Consider the following 19,787-nt stretch of genomic DNA (forward strand, 5'->3'; position numbering starts at 1 on the left):
AGGAGGGCTAACAAGAGAGGACGCATCTGACCAGAATGTTGAAAGATGCATCTCAGTTGTCTGGGATGTTGGGGAGGGTGGGGAGGGAACGTCCCTCTTTCTAACCAGCTTTTCCTTCTCTGATGCCATAAGAGCCTCAGCCTTTTACTCTTTCCACTCCCCTCAGTCATTTTCCTCTGAGAGCTCACGGGCCTTCAGGACATTAGTTACCGCCTGGAGGGTGACTCACTGCTCTACAGCTTCCACTTTGACCTTTCCCTGGAGCTTGGTTTCTCACATGTCTCACTGTTAGTTGTGACTCTTGGATCTCTTGCTATCACCTTGGACTCTCTGTGTCTAAACCCCAGCCCCTCCTTCCCTTATTCCTGTCTCTAAAAGAAATCTGACTCCTTGGCTTCCCTATTTGCAGATAATGATGAAACAATTCTCCTTGCTACTCCCGTGCCATCTGGAATACCTCTTTGTCTGTTTCTAGTCTTATAGTCTGACCTCCAGAGTTAATTTTTTCTTTAATTCACTTAACATTTGAGTGCATCTTATGGGCAAGTCTCCAGGTAACACAATAGACTAATTCAAAACTGATCTCCATGTTTACAGAACTTAAAGTCTGCAAGGGAGCCAAACAACAGAAAAAGGAGCATTGGGACACACATTTTGTTACAGATTATGGTAGGTAATATGAGGAAACTCACCATGGTGCCCTGGAGAATAAAAGGGATGGGGGCAATACTTGGGAAGGGTGGGTAGGGAAGCCTGGACACCCACAGGGACCAAACAATTCACATTATAACCATTTCTCTTCTCTATTTCTCTCACCCCCAATCCTCCAGATCCACCTTGCTCACTGAAACCAGAGTAGGAGCTGAGTACTTAAGTTCTGAAGACAAATCTAGTTCAAGTTCCATTTTCTTTCATTAACTGTGCAGCCTCAGGCAAGTCACTTAACCTCTTTGTGACTCAGTTTCCCCATTGACAAAATGAGGGTGGTGTTACCCATCATGAGGAGAGATTTTTAATTGACATTCGAAAAAATAAAAGGATATGATTATTTGAGGTGTTAACAAATAGCAGTTATTATTATAAATATGGTTACTGCTATTATGAAATTGTCTCTGGACCTTAACCTAAATTGATTGACTCAATACACATGAATGCTTTACCTTCTAGTCCCATTAGATACTAGGCTCAGCCCTGGGAAACAAGGAAGGAAGACAATATTTGCTGTCAGCAACCCCACAATGTTATGGGATATTTACCAGACTATGGCCTAGCCTTCAAGACAGATCTTAATTCTGCTCCCTCCTGTTAATCATTCCATGAATATTTCTTAAGCTCCAATGTTTAGGGTATTGTTCTATGCCCAATTTAGGTGTTTTCTAGGTTTCATCTCCAGTTATTTCCCTGCACATGCCCTCTGCTGTAATCCACTAGTTTACTAATGAGGTCACCTCTCTTCTTTGAAATTAATATCCCCATGCACATAACTTAAGAGACTTCAAATGTTGACCTGGGCCACTGTGCATCCTAACGTGGCAAAAAGTGAACCAGGCGGTTTTACTGATAGTTTCAGACAGGTGCTAGCTTTTCACAGGCCGCACGATTGTTTTGAATCCTGAAAACAACATTGTATTTCAAAGCCGTCACAAGAACTGTCACCGATGACAATTCAGAAGTTTCAAACCATGCTTGTTTGTTTCTGCCATATCATGCAGACGCCAGCTGGCTAGAGAATGCTTTGAAAGCTGATCAGAGCTTTTTCCACATAGAAGTGATAACAGAGGTTGTGTCTCGAGCACAAAATGCAAGCGTTACAAAAACAGACATACTCAGGAAATGCAAATATAGTTTCATTAATGAGTGGTCAGCAATCATCTAAACAAAATCAAATTAGACACGTAAATAGAGAACAGTTGACTAACTGCTATTTAGAATCAGTATAATGTTGACATATTAATATGTGAGAAGGATGTGATTTTTAATGTTAGGAGAAGCAAAATGTAAAATAAAATTATGCATGTAGGAAAATATATAATGCACATCCCTGCCATTGATTTGGGATGATTTTGTGTAGATGTGCAAAGTGGAGGTCAGGCAGAATTTGCCATTGGACAGAGGGAAACTAGATTGGATGTTCATGGATCACCTGAGTTAGTGTAAGCCTTTGGCCTTTGACAAAGATAAGAAAGTGACCATTGTCATTTCTCAGACTTTTTTCTCTTCTTTGGAAGAAGCTAGTGGAAACAGGTACTTTTCAAGTTGCAAGTTGTATGCAAATGGACACATAATTTGCTAAGAGACACACCTGCTTCTTGGATGCTCTCCATCCTGGAGAGTATGAGTCCTTGCAGAGGCCTTTCAGGGGTGTCAATCCCAAAACACAGAAATAAGCCTAGTAAATGTGGCCTCCCAGATGAGGGGCTCATGAGCCAGAATGCCCACTAGAGGACTGTTCCAATTGATCTGGGCTACGTCCTTCCCCCTCTGACGCTGGCAGAACTGAAAACTGAGCACTTTAATCAGCAGGGCAAGCTTGGCAGGATACAGGAAAGGAGAGTGCTATTAGGACTAGAGAAAGCATAGTGTCTACTCCAGGCTACAAAGCTGAGAGGGTTTCTTGGATGGGGGACTGAGAAGAAAGAGAAAGTGCCTTTAGGCTTGTGTTAGGAAGCACGGATGGCAAGCCTTTCTTTAAATACCGCAGACAGGAAGAAAAATGTTGAATGCCAAATTAGATATTTAAAAAAATGTCAGACCCCTTCCATTTCTGGCTAGAGGTAGTTAGTATATAACATAAAGGTCAGAGGTAATGACAAGAATTCTGAAAGAAAGATCTCTTGCCCAATTCCAACAGTACAACATAATTCTCAATTCCACAGAATGTTCTGAGCTATTTTGGGTTTTCAGAGTCCCACTTTTTCATTAAAAAGAAAAGAAAAAACACAGCAAGATTCTTCCAGGAGTTCTTTACACACAGCCAAAAGGGCACTCAAGAAGCGGAGTGGTAGAAACAGAGTAAGAATGTTGGATTCTCAAACACTGTATAGCAATTGTTGGTGGCAAAGGGAGGTGGAGAAGCGTCCTGAATAGAAGTCCTTGAATATACTGACTTTGGAATAAGAAAGTGGATCCTAGCCAAACTGAAGAATAAGCCATAATTGGTAGTTTTAAACAAAGGTTCCTGCATAGGACTTCCAAATTTACATTTTCCAAAGAATGAGCTTCCATGCACAGCCCCACCTCTCTGTTTCAAGGACCAGGCTGCTCCAAAGGCAGGAGAGGACATGCAGCATTTCCACCTGTTTTTGCTGATGGCAGAGGAAATTAGAGCCCTCCAGAGCCTTGCTATCTGCATTGTGGCCTCAGTGCAACCATGGCTCCTAGATGTCAGTGTGTTCCAGGGCCTACAGGAGTGTCCTTAGCAGTCAGGGAAATTGCCTCTAGAGCAGCGGTTCTCAATCTGTGGGTCACGACCCCTTGGGGGTCGAATGATCCTTTCACAGGGGTCGCCTAAGACCATCGGAAAACACACATATAATCACATATTGTTTTGTGATTAATCACTATGCTTTCATTATGTTCAATTTGTAACAATGGAATTGGGGGTCACCACAACATGAGGAACTGTATTAAAGGGTCGCGGCATTAGGAAGGTTGAGAACCACTGCTCTAGAGGAAACTGTGTGGTTGACTCTTGAGATGCAACTGGCCTGAATCTGAACCCATGGTTCCTTTCTGTAGCTTCTCTCCCAAGCTCTCTTCTCAATGACCTCAATGGCACTACCACTCACGTATACCCTGGCCTAAATAGTCAGAATTCATTCTTCTGTTTAACTCTCATTGCCAAAGAGTCCTGCTGATCTTGACTCCCGCATGCATCTCAGCAGAGTTTGTTTCTCCTCCCACTGTCTGTATACAGGTCTCGCCTCTCCTTTCCCCACTCTCCTATCCACACCAAGGATGCCTCTCCTGAGATTCAAGATTTCAGTCTTCCTTTGCTCAAAGGAGTCAGCTTTGGATCTACTGGATTCACTTTTTTCAAATATCACTTTTACTAAGACAATTCCATTTCTTTTCTTAAAAATCTCCCTGTTTCTTCAGTGCCTCTGATTATTCCTGCAGAACGGCAATAACGCAGGACACCCAGCCATTTGACAAAATTTGGATAAGGTATTCAGAGCTGGGCTTGAAGACCATTGCCAGGTTGCTTGGTCAGAAGAGATTGTTGACAGAGCTGGGCGTGTTTTATACTCCAAGGGGAAAAGCCTAGAGTCTTCCTTCCATAAAAAGGTAAATACACTCAATTATGCTGATTTTGTTTTCAATTTTATTTACTCAATTTTATTTTTTTAAAGTTCTTCCTTCCTTTATGGAAACAGCTTCTACAGATACAGAATATTATAGCTCTTTTTCATCATGTGCTTCCTGAAATTTGAGGCTTTTGGTCAAGAGCAATACAGTTCTGACTAATAAAAATGTCTTTAGAGATATGGCTCAAACTGTGCAAGAGCCTCCCAATTTGTATGCCCATGCCTGAACTCCTTAATTGAATTGCTTTAATTACTTACATGTCATCAGAAAGATATGGGCTTAGATGAAAGTGTATTTTACAGAATAAAAGGAAGCACTCAGAGACATCCATTCTGTCATTCTTTAGATGTATCTGTGCCAATATCGACAGCTAATTTAAGTCAGTTTAAAGGAGGCTGGTCAAAGCAGAGAATGCTCTCGAGACTTCAAAGAGCTGATCAGAAGTCATATAAAGATCAAACTCTGCCTCTGGGAAACTGAAATGTTTTCAGTCTGCTGCCTTTGGTAAGAATAAGTTTAAGGTGGATTTCATTAACATCACATAAAAAGAAGATATTTGGGGTGTTGATTTTCTCCAACAATTCTTTCCTTGAATAAGTTCTATTCAGAGACTTTGTTCTACTATATCCCACATAGCAGGTCTTCAGATCATGAAGTCAAGCATGGATTGAAAATGTCCAGCTATTGTGAGATATGACATTGACTAAAATGCTTTCAACGTGGAGGAAAATCTAACAGATATTCAACAATGAGGGCACACGGCAGGTTGTGTTCAGATTACTTTTAAAATTAGTTTTAAAATTCTATTGCAATAAATTTCGTCTGTGTAAAGATCATTTATTTGGAATCAACTAAAAATTTTGAGCATCAACTATGTGTGCCAAGGACTTACACACAAACCTTCAACATCATATCAACACTAACACATCTGAATCAGAGAAATTATGTCACTGGCCTAAGATCACACAGTAAGAAGAGAAAGCTGGGAATCTAACTCAGGTCTTTAAATTCCAAGTTCAAGTTCGTTACGCACGTCCAACTGCCACACTAAAGATAACAGATTTTTATTTATTTTAAGGAGATGCAAAGATCTTTCACTTAGTGTTTAACATATGTAAAAGGACAGCATTTATAATCACTTAGCTCATCTAAAGGAAAATCCCTGTGATTCAGGTTAACAGTGGTGGCTGTATTGTCTTACAAGAAGGGCTGGTCCCATGAGAAGGGGGAACACCAGGCAATGTTTGTGTGAGATACATTTCAAGGGATATTATGGAAGGTTCTAGTATTCACTGTCCACTAGCAACTCTTTTGCTCCCATTTTTATGTACTATTTTGAAATTCTATAATTTTAAATGCATTATTTTGGAGAATCATATTTCATACATTAAAATTTCTCCATTGGTTTCATGCTCATTAAATTAGAGTGACATAGAGGTTACCTTACAGTCCAATTTGGATAAATTGACTGTGCCTGCTTGGAGCTTCATAATGGATAGAATTCTGAAGTCACGTCCAAGTTCAGTAGGCTCAGTTATCAATGTCAGTTAAGGGAGGCAATGGTACTAGTTCATCAGTAGTAGTAGTAGTTAAATAAAAACAGATTTTACTTGTCAAAGCTATACTAAGCCATGCAAGCACTAACACTTCAGTGTGAATTTATCTGATAACTTTCCTAATATCAGAAAAAGGAGAGGCAGTAAAGAAAAGATAATTCTGAGGCTAGAGCTTGGGTAACTATATAACTTATTGTGCATAGCAGAACTACTGAGAGCAAAAAGGGGGTCTATTAACAAAACTCCAAGACAGTATTAAATTGTGAAGGAGTGGTGTGGTCGCTTTGAGTCTGGGAAAAGGCAGTCCCTCACTGACAAAAATATATATTAACTAGAGGCCCAATGCACAAAATTTGTGCAAGAGTAGGCTTTCCTTCCCCTGGCTGCCAGCACCGGCTTCCCTCTGACACCTGGGACCTGGGCTTCCTTCGCAGCCCTGGCTTTTTTCAGAAGGACGGAAGTCAGGTCTAATTAGCATATTACACTTTTATTATTATAGATGAGTTCCTCCTTCAAATAAATCTACTAATGTCTCTTTCCAGATGCCAAAGCTTTTCATAGCTATGAATTCAAGTGACCACATTTCTCCAACAGCAAAGAGAAGCTGAAGCAATTGCATCTGGGTAGGATTCCTGAAAACCTTAACAATTCACCAGGAAGCAAATGAAAAAATTAAGTCAATTTGTAATTTTTCAAAGGCTGGTTATTTGACTAATGTATTTTCTCCTGGACCCTTATTTTATTTCTTTCATCAGTTAAATTAGTAACATGTCAGTTCTGATAAGAAGATTTGATGGGAAAGAAGATGAAGCTATTGCATGAAATGAGTCTGGGGAATTACCAATGGATTTCAATTATCCATGTTACTCTTATTAAAGGTGATTGACTGTGAAGAGTGGTGATTCAGCTGGACAGCTTTTCTAAGATATAGCTGTCCTTGTTCCTTTTGCCTCTTTTGTACAGAACATACATTATATATGTATATGAACACATAGATTCTCACTTTCCTAGTCCCATTATCTGTGATTTACAAGATTTTAAGAATTGACCCATAATCATTTAAATCAGCTTGCAGTAATAAAATAAGGGTAATGAATCGTTCAATGGTCCATATCTTTTTATTGAGCATATATGTTCTATATACAAAGAAGAAAATATTGCTGAGCTACTGTTTCCAAAAGAAGTAAAACTATTAGAACCCACATGGTGTATGATGAATGGCATATATGTCTACTAAACTGTCTTTTCTTTTTTTAAAAAATATATTTTTATTGATTTCAGAGAGGAAGGGAAAGGGAGAGAGAGATAGAAACATCCATGATGAGAGAGAATCATTGATTGCTGCCTCCTGCACATCCCACACTGGGGATCGAGCTTGCAACCTGGGCATATGCCCTGACCAGGAATCAAACCATGACCTCCTGGTTCATAGGTCAAGCCTCAACCATTGAGCCACACCAACCGGGCTAAACTGTCTTTAAATGAAATTATTATGTAAGCCTAAGAAGATATTTGAAATGAAAGAAATACACTATGAAAAATTTATATTACCAGTACACAAAAGTGTTGAGTTCTTCTGCATTAGTTTGTGGCAGCCCTTCCTAAATTTGGTTGAGTATTCTTTTCACTCATTCAAATCTTAATCATACTTCAAAGTCCAAACTAAGGTTTACTTTCCTGCTTAAGGTTGCTATCTATTGCAGGCCCAGGGTCTGCCTATGTTCTTAGCTTTTAATGCCCATAATACTAGTTTTTTCACCTAATTTATACTATCTTGACTTATTGTGAGATAGTTATATAATTATCATTTGAGTTTTGAATTTTGTTTGACTTTTCGCATGAGAGGCCAGTATGATCTCCAAAATTACACTCTAAATGCTTCAATAGTGTGATTTGTGATCTACCATTGCATCTCTGTCCAAGATCTTACAGAATTTTGACTGTATTTAGGTTGAACCATAGGAAATTGTCAAACATTTCATCAGTCTGACCTGTAAAAAAGGTAATTTCAGATGGTTCAACTTACTACTGGTTGTTCTAGAAATAATTGTGGAATGTGTGAGAGTATATTTAAAACTTTTCTATTTGTAGATATATTTGTAAATGTATTGTAAGCATAAAATATATATGTACTGGCCTTGACTGGGTAGCTCAGTTGGTTAAGAGTGTTGTCCTGATATGCCAAGGTTGCAGGTTTGATCCTCAGTCAGGGCACAGGCAAAAATCAACCAATGAATGCATAAATAAGTGGAACAACAAATCAGTCTCTCTCTCTCTCTCTCTCTCTCTCTCTCTCTCTCTCTCTCTCTCTCTCAAATCAATTATATATACTGATGAAGTCCTTTAGAATAAGTGATCGAGTTTTGGTTTTAATTTTTCAAGTAGTTCTTCCAGGAGTTCCCAGACCCGCTTTTTAAATAAGTAAATGACTCTCTTTTTTCCAGGGGAATAACTGAATCTGAAATTAAGTTTCTGGCCCTTAAGTTGAATTGGCTGGAAAGGTAAAGTTGTTAAAGTAGATGATTTTATGTTGTTTAAATGACAACTTTTTGCAAATGTCTCTGCAAGATTTGTTTATCAGTTGTTTTTTAAATTTTTATTAAATTTATTGGGGTGACATTGGTTCACAAAATTATATAGGTTTCAAGTGTACAATTCTATAATACCTCATCTGTATATTGTATTGTGTGTTCACCACTCAAAGTCAAGTCTCCTTCCATCACCATTTACCACCCCTTTACCCTCTTCTACCTTCCCTACCCACCTTTCACTTTGGTAATCACCTTACTGTTGTCTGTGTCTACAAGTTTGTCTTTTTTTGCTTAATCCCTTCATTTTTTTTTTTTAACAGAGCCCTTCAGCCCCTTCCCTTCTGACAGCTGTCAGTCTGTTCTCTGTATCTATGAATCTGTTTCTATTTTGTTTATTTTGTTCATTAGATTTCGCATATAAGTGAAATCATATTTTGCTTGTCTTTCTCTGACTGGCTTATTTCACTTAGCATAATTCTCTCCAGGTCCATTCACTGTTGCAAAAGTCTATAGTCTAAGACATGCAATGTTGTTTCTCCTAATAAATAAGCCAAGCACACCCTTCTCTTTAAGAAAATATCAAAAGGAGAAGGGCCATGCATTTTTCTTAGATACCGACTTAGGTGTCTAATATAGGGTGTGCCATTCAAAGCCTGTGAAGACTTTTCTGAATGGAGATCCAAGAAGCTGGTCCCCTTGGCTAAGTGTGGGAGGAGGGACGAAGAGGAGGTTGGAATTGAGGTGCTGTGGCCCTGGACGCTTATCGTTTTCAAGTCACATCTTTCTGAACTGCTTGAGTTTTCTGATCATTTCCAAGAATTACATGTTTTAATGTCACTAGGGGTTATTGCAAACAAATTGTGGGGTATTCTGTTGCTTGTTTTGTTGTTTCTGCTTTAGAAAAAGTGCTTGAAAAGTCAAACTAAACTAGTGTTCAAGTTCAATCAGGGAGTAGAAGGTGGTGTTGGACAAGGTTACCTTCTTACAGGCCGTGATGGAGCTTCCCAGGCTGCTTCCTGAGCTGCCGCTGGCCCCACCCGGCTGGGCTGCTGGAACCTCACACATCAGTGGTGACTCTGAGTTGCTGTTTGTGCCAAAACACAAAAGAGAACACATTCCAGTGAGCCCTCTTCATATTCAGGAAGAAGCATAATGGGGTTTATAAAAAATCATTTCAGATGGTGATTGGCTGCCCGCTGCAAATCCTCCTGCTGACATTTCTATGTTGGCTTCACTTTTGTAATTGGGAGACACTGTGAGCTATTCCATTGTGAATATAAAACTGCAGCCCAGTGCTTAGGTGGGTGCAATGCATCTGCCTGAATTCTGGCTCTGTTAATATCTTTCTAACAATTTTATTTAATTTTATTTTTTAAATTTATTTTTCAATTTCAGTTGACATTCAATATTATTTTATATTAGTTTCAGATGTATAGTGTAGTGGTCAGACAATTGTACACTTCACAGTGCTTTGCCTAATACTTTCAGTACTCACCTGGCACCATACAGTTATTACTGACTATTATTGACTATATTTCCCATGACTATTTTGTAACTTCCAATTTTTACTTCTTTATCCCTTAATCTTTTTCACTCACCCCCTAAATCCTCTCCTCTCTGGCAACCATCAGTCTGTTCTCTGCATCTAGGAGTCTATTTATGTTTTGTTAACCTCTTTTCTAAGCAAGTGTTAAAACAATAATGTCTTTCTGTCTTTACTCATTTTATTTTTAAATGAGGGGAACATATATAATCAGAAGGAAGGATGATACCATGAAAAGAGCATGAACTTTCAAAAGTAACAGAAACATAGAGAAAAGGAAAAGATCACACATGGAAAATTTCTTGTTTTTCCACAAAGCACATTGTATATGACTTCAAGTGGACAAGGTGCTACAGTAATTGTTATATATAAAAATGTTTTAGAACTGCTGAGCTAGGCAGGTGCTAGGAAGGAAGGGTAAGTCTACTATCCACATATATCTTGGTATGAAAGTTCTTCTGTCTATAAGATGATTGTGAGATCCTGGTTGGAATGAAGGTGAGGAAGGGTGAGGAAGGAAATTTGAAAGTCTTGTTTGGCTTCAGGGTTCATTCCAATTGTTCTAAAGCTAAGTCTGTATAGCATTCATAAAATAATTTTAAAAACATATATTAGTATGTTGTGAGAGTTAAATGAGGCAGTAGAGTCACACAGTGGGACTAAAATCAGTCTGTTACTTGATAACAAATGTGATTCAATGCCATTGCACCAAAATTCAAAGTGAAGGCATCTTCTAGTCTCCAGAACACACATTATAAATCAATTCAATGATGCCTGATATCCTAAACTCTATGTAGATAAACTTATCTTTTAGACCATGGGTGTCAATTTCCAGTAGGTGACTTTACAACACAGCACAGTCTGTTCCCATGCCTTTGGAATGAAGACAGAATTTTTAGAGTATTTGCAAAGACGCTTGCCTTAGTCTCCAGAGAAGCAGAACATTGGCTGCTACAGGATGAGGCAGAGATGGCAGCAACATGAAATTCGGGGATTCATTAAAATGAGTTCAAATTGACATTAAAAGAATTGCTGTCAAGACACCATACAGCCAGCCTCATAACTTGCTGCTAATGGGTAAGGCTGCAAGTTCTTCCCTGGGATATTTTCCTTTGGTTTTGACAAGTGTTGACAATATTTATTAAGCATACTCTTTCAGAACAGTTTCATGCTGAAATTGCTAAATGGGTTTCAATCAGGAAGGAGATCAAGGTGGGGAAAAGGATACAAAAGCAGAATTTGAAATATGGACTTTAGAAACATTATGGGAAGAGAGGCATGTTCTCTTACAGAAAATGTCATTTCCCATGTGCTTGGGGGTAGGGGCGGGCTGGGAGAGGTCAATGGGGGAACAAAGGGAGCATACGTAATAATGAAGAATAAAGAATTAAAAATTAAACAATAAAGAATTAAAAAAGAAAATGTTATTTCTGAGTAAGGCGCCAAGTTGCCACTGTGCTGCAATCATTAATGAGCCTTGCAGTGTGACTAAGTAGGTCACCATCAGTAATGACAATGGCTTATGCTATAGTCAGCTGTTTCCCCAGAGAACCATCCAGTGCCTGGAAATTGAGTTCTCTGTGTGTTGTAACTCAAAGTTTGGTCTGTGAACCAGGAGGCTTGACATCACCTGGGAACTTGTTAGCCACCCAGGAACTCAAGTCCCTCCCTGGTACTACTGAATCAGAATCTGCATTTTGACATTAAACTCAGGTAACTCATAGACCCATTACAGCTTAAGAAGCACTTTTCTGACATACTGAATTAACAGTACACGTTCTCATTTGCCTTTGGGGCTTTGCACTCGATGTTCCTTCTTTTAGGAATACCCTTCCCAATTCCCCTCCTTTCTCCTGGATAATTCCTCCTCTACCCACTTGTATCACCTCTTGCACCTTCCTCCTTCCCTCCCTCTGTCAAGGAAGCTGCTCCTCCTCTACCACCTTTCTCCATTGCTTCATGCACACACTCACACCCTCACATCTCCATGCCCATATCTCCACCCTCACTTCATCCCAAGAAGTGAGATGGCCACTTTTCTTGTATGTTACAACAGCACATACAAGACCCATGCCTTGCTGTAGCACTTGTCAAAATGGCATATAATTTTGTAATATTTGTCCATTCCTTTAGGCTATAAGTAGTGAAAGAGAGGGGACCCTCTACGACCTAGAATAGTACTAGCTAGTGATGGATGTTCAGTTAGTATTTATTAGTGTTGTTTGTTCTTATTTTTCTGAGCATCCTGGTTGGCTTCAAAGGATTATGTACAAAAGAGTGCTTGAATTCAATGTTAAATTTTCTGCAGTGGTAACAGATGGTGGGATAAGCCACATCTAAAGAGATAATTTAGAGAATTTCCCTGGATAGTTCTAATGAAAAGGGATCCTGCTGCTGTTCTTTGTTACTAACATATCAAGTAAACATAGTGTGAAGTTTAAGGATTTTAACAGATTTTTAAAAATAAGATTTGCAATTGCCCTTATCTTCTTCCCCTCTTAAAAATGCTTTTAGTAAACTGTAATTTAGTAATTGCCATTGGTTGGATTGTCTCAGTGCTATTAAGGATATTTATTCTTGAGCTTTCTTCTAAATCCTTTCATCTCAATACTGAGGGAAAAAATTCACATCTATCAGAAGAGATCTTGAGTAAGGAATTGAGTTGTTCTGGTTAAAATTAATTTGCCAAACCGGTTTGGCTCAGTGGATAGAGCGTCGGCCTGCTGACTGAAAGGTCCCGGGTTCGATTCCGGTCAAGGGCATGTACCTTGGTTGCGGGCACATCCCCAGTGGGAGGTGTGCAGGAGGCAGCTGATCGATGTTTCTCTCTCATCGATGTTTTAACTCTCTATCCCTCTCCCTTTCTCTCTGTAAAAAATCAGTAAAAAAAAAAAAAAATAAATAAAAAATAAAAAATAAAAAAAATTAATTTAATGATACACTCCAAGAAGAATTTAGAGTATTTTAAAATACAGCTTTGCTTGATTCAAAATAAAAGTTTGCTAAAGTGAATGTTCTTATTTTATCCTCAGCCAAAAAGATTAACTTGTTACATGACAGAAAACAAACAAAACAAAACAAAACACAGTGGTTTGGGTCAGTCTTTCAAAATGTGATTTGTTTTTAAAATCACATGATGTGTTAGTTTCTCTAATGTTCAGATTCTGACCAATCTATTGGCAAAAACTCCCTCCTAACTTTAGTTTGGCTACTCTGAGCCTTCTTTTAAACAAATCTCGAATTGCCCTATCCTTGATATTTTCTCTTACAAATTTTCCATTCACTAACCCCTTTACTCTGCCCACTGGCTATAAATCCCCCTTTTCTCCCTGTTGTATTTGAAGTAGAGCTCAGTTCTACACTGACATCTCTCTCTCCTACTGCAGTAGCTCAAATAAAATCTGTCTTACATTTTTGACAAGTGTATGGTGGAAAAGTTTTCTTTTATACTCTTCTGTTCCTCCTCTAGTTTTATCTCCTAGATAAGAAGTAAGAAGTTTACTCTTTTTTTTTACTTCTATACTTATATATTTCTTGTCTAGTTTTGAGACATCATGTCATGATTTTCTTATCATGTCATCTGTTCAAATTAAATATGTCACCAGTTCATTTGTGGCTGAAAGACCAATAAAGTCCTCATTAATTCTATAGAATTTTAGTAAACTTTTCCAAGGAAACAACTATCCAAACCTTGAAGATATTTAGAAACCATTGTTATATGCATTGTTTCTACATTTAAAGGCAGCTGAATAATTGTAGATTGCAATTTTCAAGCTTTTTAAAAAATAGCAACAACAACAAAAACATAATAAGGTGGCCAACCTTTCATTTGCCAAAAATAAGGATAATTTAAAAAAAACACCTTGCTACCTCTGTTCTCACCATAATTCTTCAAAGAAAGGACATTGTAACAATGCAACAGAAACTATGATATTTTATCTAAAAATGACGGCTATTTCTTTTTAAGAAAAGGTTGTTGACATATTCACTATTATTTTTGCTCTCAAATCATGAATATGTTGTTGAAGACCTAAGTTTGGGTATTTTTTGTGAGGCATTATTAAATGACAATAAAGAGAGTATAAAAGGTCATTCATTATTAACCACAAACTAGCTCACTCTTAGCAGAAAGATTGGCCTTAAATGAATTACACTCTAATTCAATCTTTATGGTTAAAAAAAAATGACCTGATTATAACATTGTTACTTCATTTGGGACATAATTAGTAAACACCAATGGCAGGTAATTTCCTATTTTTAGTACTTACTAGTAATGTACTGAAATCTTTTATCCTGGAAAATTATATTGATTACTGTTCAGTGGAGACTTTTTCATTCAGGCAACTACCAGATATATCAGATATGTCCAGTGAAACATAAGAAAAGAGTTGTACTATAGAACAATGTTAATACCAACAAAGTAATATGTAATACATGTAAAGTAAATATATACTTATAAAATGAACTGTATTGAACAACCTTCTTTATTTCAGATGCTATGCTTTGTGAATCTATATACCTTTGAGTAAAGAGGAGATGGCAAGTAATGCTTTCATGCATTTAATCACTTACTATCAATTTTATTGTCTTTGGACCTTTAAAAGCTATTCACAGTCTCAGTCTTCACCAAGACCTTGAGAAATAATTTTGAAATGAAAACTCATTATTCAGAAAAGAGAATCAAGTGAGAGAACATGCTAGCTTAGCTTTTACATTTTTTTCCTTTTCTTAATAAGGGCTATGAAAAAATCTTTAAGACTTACATTCTATAAATGTGTAGATGCAAATATATTATTTTACTATAAGGGAAAAATATATACATCACTGTTGCTAAGTTCATGTTGCAAAATATATGTTTATCCATGAAGGCTGTTAGATGCTTACTATTGAATTATTTATCCCTAAGGTGCTTTACTTAATTTTTAAAAAGTTTTAGGTGTATATTTGTTTGGATGGTCAAAACTCATTATGTCCCCGCATTCTGCTGCATCTAAGCTTTAGTACAGAATATGTTCCAGTAACTACCTCAGCTTCCAATGGTTTCTGTTCTTTCACCAAAATACCTAGGGAAATGCTTCACTCTGGTATACAATCTTCTTTATAGTATTTCTAACAAAAATGAGCACGATTTAATGCATAGCAGGTGTCTATAACTCTATAAAGTATTTTGCATAGTCACTTAACTATACTCCTTTTTATAAATGAGAAACCAAGAATTAGAGGTTAATACAGAGTCCAAAGTTTTATCACTGGTAGATAACAGATCTGAGATTTGACCTACTTCTCAATCCTATACCATGTTATTTTCCACTGTAGCCTCTAACATTCCTTCTAATGCTTTGCTTCTATGACAATGACATGAGTTTTTTTCTTCTCAAAAAAATGTAAACCAAGCTATACTGGGTAGTAATGGGTGGACTTAAGGCCCCTTTAAATTCAACATCTTTGTGAGTCTGTTACACTCATTTTTAGTCCAAGTGCTGGCCTGGACAATACTTGATTATGCGACCTCCAAATAACAACTACCCCTGACATTTTAAATATATGTTAACTAAGTGCCTTCACATGGGGTCCAAGCCTAACTGAACCTGACCGAAGTCTGTGCTCTTTGCCAGGTGACGTGCTATCTTCACATAGTGCCACCTGCTTTTGTCACGTGCTAATTCCTAAAGAACTGTTTGCGGCTCAGAGGAGAGCAATGCAGACAAAGGGTGAGGGTTAGCAGGAAGAGATGTCTGGCGGCTGCACCGGCTTGGATGGTCACTCCTTTGTGAGAAGAGGGGATTTGAGTCACTGAGAAGCTTTACCAGAAGCGCTGCCAGGCCTAGGCCTTCTTGAAAGAAATAGAAAAGCATCCTCCATTTGTGATTTCCGGGATGAGGATAGCACTGCCTACCTAAGAATTTCTGTCTGAGCTTTATACTGAATTCCCTATTAATGGTTTAGGGGCTTTTAAACTAGAAGAGGATAGCAGGACCAGAAGGGATAGGACACAGAAAGAGTACAATTTGATGGCAAAATTAGCTAAGGTGCACAGCAGAGTTTGCATTCTGGTGGAAGTGATACCGTAAACCAGGAAGCCTGCAAAAGTAGGGTAAAATATCTGAGGCTTGGGTACCCAGGGGGCTCATGGTATGCCAGAATAAAAAAGGAGGCCCTGGTCATGACTTGGATATACTAGTATTAATCCCCTGTACCCGACACCCTACAACCAACCTGGATTCCTGGGAGTGGTTCCTGGTGGGCAAGGCAGCAGAGAGGCAGGTGGGTGAATTTGGCTCAGCTACCCACATGGCTGATGGAGAGGGCCACACCCATAATAAAGGAGTTACAAACACCAGCAGATGTGGAGAGGAAGCAGGAGAGGAGGAGAGGAGAGCGGTGGGAAAAAAAGAAACAGAAGTTTTAGTATCATTCAAAGAGAAAGATACACTCACAGCAGGCCTGCCTTTAAAAAGAACAATAGTAGCTAGATAATAAGGCTGTGACAATTAAAAAATATCTGATAAGGGTCCAAAGATTGCATGCATATTTTCAGATAGCATCTCCCATGAGTAATAAGCTGGATTTTTGTCTTAGATGGAGCTTCACATCTTCGATGCATCAAAGGTAATTTACATCTTGTAGATAATAATTGTAGACTTTTCCAACCTGGTTCATGGGTATTGACAAATAAAGAGCACACTTTGTGCTTCTCAAGCTTAATATATTTAATATTAAAATTAATATGAGGAGTAGAGCAGGACAACAGATTTTATGGACATTTATTTCAGTTTCTTTAAGTTCCCCGTAAGTCAGGTTCTATACAATACTTACCTTATGCATGCTCTAGTCCTTTTTTCAATGCAAGTCAATAGTATATTACCTCAAATCAATTTCAAAGCTACTAAAACTATGAAAAATAAACAATAATATCAATATCTATAGGAGAAAGTAAGCAAGGAGTCAGGGAAGTTTTCTTTGTATGTGCATTGCTGGTAGTTACTGGTCCCTCATTAGAATTCAAGAAACTTTTGCTGTGTGGATGAAGATGCCAGAGAGGAACTAGACATCAGAGGTAACATAGGAGGTACCTGGTGTAAGTGCATGGGGTACAGAACCAGGTGAGAAGGGGCAACCACCTGTGGTCACATAAAATTTCCAATCTTTGTCATTCATTTGGGGCTATAATTTTTTTGGGGGGGGTTAGGTCTTGCATACTTTCTTTAACTTTAGTCCTAGAAAATTCATATTTCTTGATAAAATGTAAATGATTTTTTAAAAGTTCACTTTTTATTTTTGGCTCATATAAAGAAATATAGTTTATGTGTGTGCTTTGATTGATAGCTGACATGCTAACCTCAGTTGTTAATTCTGATAGTTTATCTTCAGATTCTTTGAATTTTATACGTACACAAGCAAATAAACTGCAAATGCTGAGAGTTTGGGTTTCTTATCCCATTTAGATCAACTAATTTTTGTCAATGTTTGAGTGGTTTAGAAGTTACCCTTTCTTTCCCAGTTTCTTTAGTAGTTATCCCAGAAAATAGAATATCTATATTTACCTTAACACATTCTAAAAGTAATCAACATATTTATCCTCCTACTGGTCAATACAAAACTCTTAGAACACTTTACATCCAACTAACTCCTTTCAACTTGTATTGTTGCCTTGTGCTAATAATTTTGAACAATCATAGGGCATTACTAATATTGTTTTATAAAGTAAATATTTGCTTAGATTTACTAAATAGATAAAACTTCCTTTCTTCTTTACTTCTTTCTGCCTGAAGTCAATATTTTATAATTTTCTTTAGCAAGAAGTGATACTCCAGTTTTTGTTTCTAAGAAAGTATCTTTATTCTTGGGAGTTATTTTCACTGAGCATAGAATTCTAAATTGGCAATTGTTTTCCTTCACTCATTGAAGATATCACTTCATTATCTATGAAATCCCATTTTTGCTTTTGTGAAGTCAGCTGCCAATCTAATTTTTAGTTTGTAATGGCAATATATATATATATATATATATATATATATATATATATTCTTTTATTTTTCTGAATGCTTCTAAGATTTTCTATTTATCTTTGATGGCCTGTTGATATTTAGGTAATAATTCCTATTTTCTTATCAACTGTTTAGTTCTTTTGGTAAATTTAAAAATGTTTTCTTGCAATTTAGGTCATCTTCAGCAAGAGGATTGATGAATAACTTTGTTGTATGACTGGAATTAAAACTCAAAGGCTTTTAAAGGTTACCTGTAAATGTAGGAAAAGTTACACAAAGGGAGGAAATAGTACCAGTGGTTTCAAAGTTGAAAGAAATGTGGGTAGGACAAGGGAGATCTAATGTTTGTGAGCAGAGGAGATCAGACTAGGTAGAACTGACTTATCACCCAAAGAGCCTTTCATAAAGAATTAGAAACAGTAACAGGGAGAAGGAAGTACATAATTAGGTGACCTAAAGATATTTAGTTATTCACGCATTTCATTCCATAGCAGCAAGCTATAGCAAAAACAGCAATGATAATAATAAAATTGTCTTCTTGTTTTATGAAGGTTAATGTATTGCTAAACTGACCATGTAGCTTATATTTTTTAAGATGGACCTGATTTAAAATCATTTACTGGACTGTACTTTTAAAAAGCAACTTTGTAGGATAGGTGTCCTGGTTTTTAGTTTAGAAAATATAGTCTTAATATATATTACACAATCTCTTTCATGGAAACAGGCATACTTTAGAGGACATTTATCCCTGTCAAAATATCCAGGAAGAGAAAACATAATATGTTAATTTATTGATAATCTTACTAACCTTGTATTTTTTGTGTTATAATAACTGTCATTGTGTTTAAAGATTTCACTTTGCAGAAAAAGCTTAGGTAAGTGATTCCAATACAGAATTTAGATAGAATGCCTGTTGCCTCCTTGCCAGATCTAAATTGCTTCCCCATAAAGCATTTTACCCTAATGGAAGTTGAGCAGCACAATCCAATATCTAAGGCAGGTAGAATGATCAATTTTTGTATGACTCTTCACTGGAGTTCAGTTTTAAAATGCCACTTCAAGATGATCAGATTTTAGAATGAGATGCAAAAATGGAGCAAAGAATCAAACATCCACTTCCTCCTCTCACGAATTCACTCAACTAAAAAAAAAGTAAATGAATTAATAAAAATCCAGACAAAATGCAGATCATTATCTTAGGCCCTAAGTATATAATGCTTAAATACATTGAGCTTGCAAAAGAAATACATATCTGTATTTTTCCACTTCATGAAAAAAAGTACATGAGCCAAATCAATCTGTAAATCATTATCAATGTGCAAAGAATGTTAGAGAGAGTTTGTGGTATTCCTCTAAGGTTTTATATTTGAGAGGGAAATTTTAGTTAAAAATAATAAAGTTTTCATTTGGGCAGCACTTCAGAAATTGAAATAATTGATATTCCTGGCTAAATCATATCTTTACACAGTTTATAGATAAGTTATTTTTAAGCCAATTATCCTTTTGCAAGGGTCATTATTTAGCCCACCCGACAAAACATTTTTCAAAATGATATAGCAGCATTCTTTCTTTTTGTGCATGTTATATTCTTAACCACTAGTTCCTTTCCAAGGTACTATTAGGCATTATCAAAGAGTTCAACTGTATTCTTCATCCAAATTAATTTCAATGATTGATTTTTCACTGATATCATTTTCTTATTTTTTCCTTAAAGCTACCTATACTCAAACTATTTGATTTCAGAAGATGAAACCAAGGCCTACAGCTGGGCCCTGAATCTCTTTTGGAAGGTTAACTATGAATATTCTTTTCACTCATTCAGCAGGAGCTATTTCTGAGTTAAAATTTGATAGGGTAAGAA

General features: G+C 37.1%; 1 protein-coding gene across 3 annotated transcripts in view; it reads right to left on the reverse strand.

Annotated features, from left to right (window-relative positions):
- Positions 1-19,787, reverse strand: part of LOC118661996 (SPHK1 interactor, AKAP domain containing) — a 99,751-nt gene that overhangs the window by 65,186 nt on the left and 14,778 nt on the right. For 2 of the 3 annotated variants that reach the window (XM_036320586.1, XM_036320584.1), the window contains exons 2-3: positions 16,155-16,233; positions 9,374-9,479 (exon numbers count right to left, since the gene is read on the reverse strand). In XM_036320586.1, the coding sequence (XP_036176479.1) occupies positions 9,374-9,479; positions 16,155-16,233 (185 nt within the window). The remainder of the gene's footprint in view (positions 1-9,373; positions 9,480-16,154; positions 16,234-19,787) is intronic. The other variant, XM_036320585.1, reaches the window with a different exon arrangement.

This window comes from Myotis myotis, unplaced genomic scaffold, assembly GCF_014108235.1.
Source record: "Myotis myotis isolate mMyoMyo1 unplaced genomic scaffold, mMyoMyo1.p scaffold_m19_p_8, whole genome shotgun sequence".
Lineage (NCBI taxonomy): Eukaryota > Metazoa > Chordata > Mammalia > Chiroptera > Vespertilionidae > Myotis > Myotis myotis.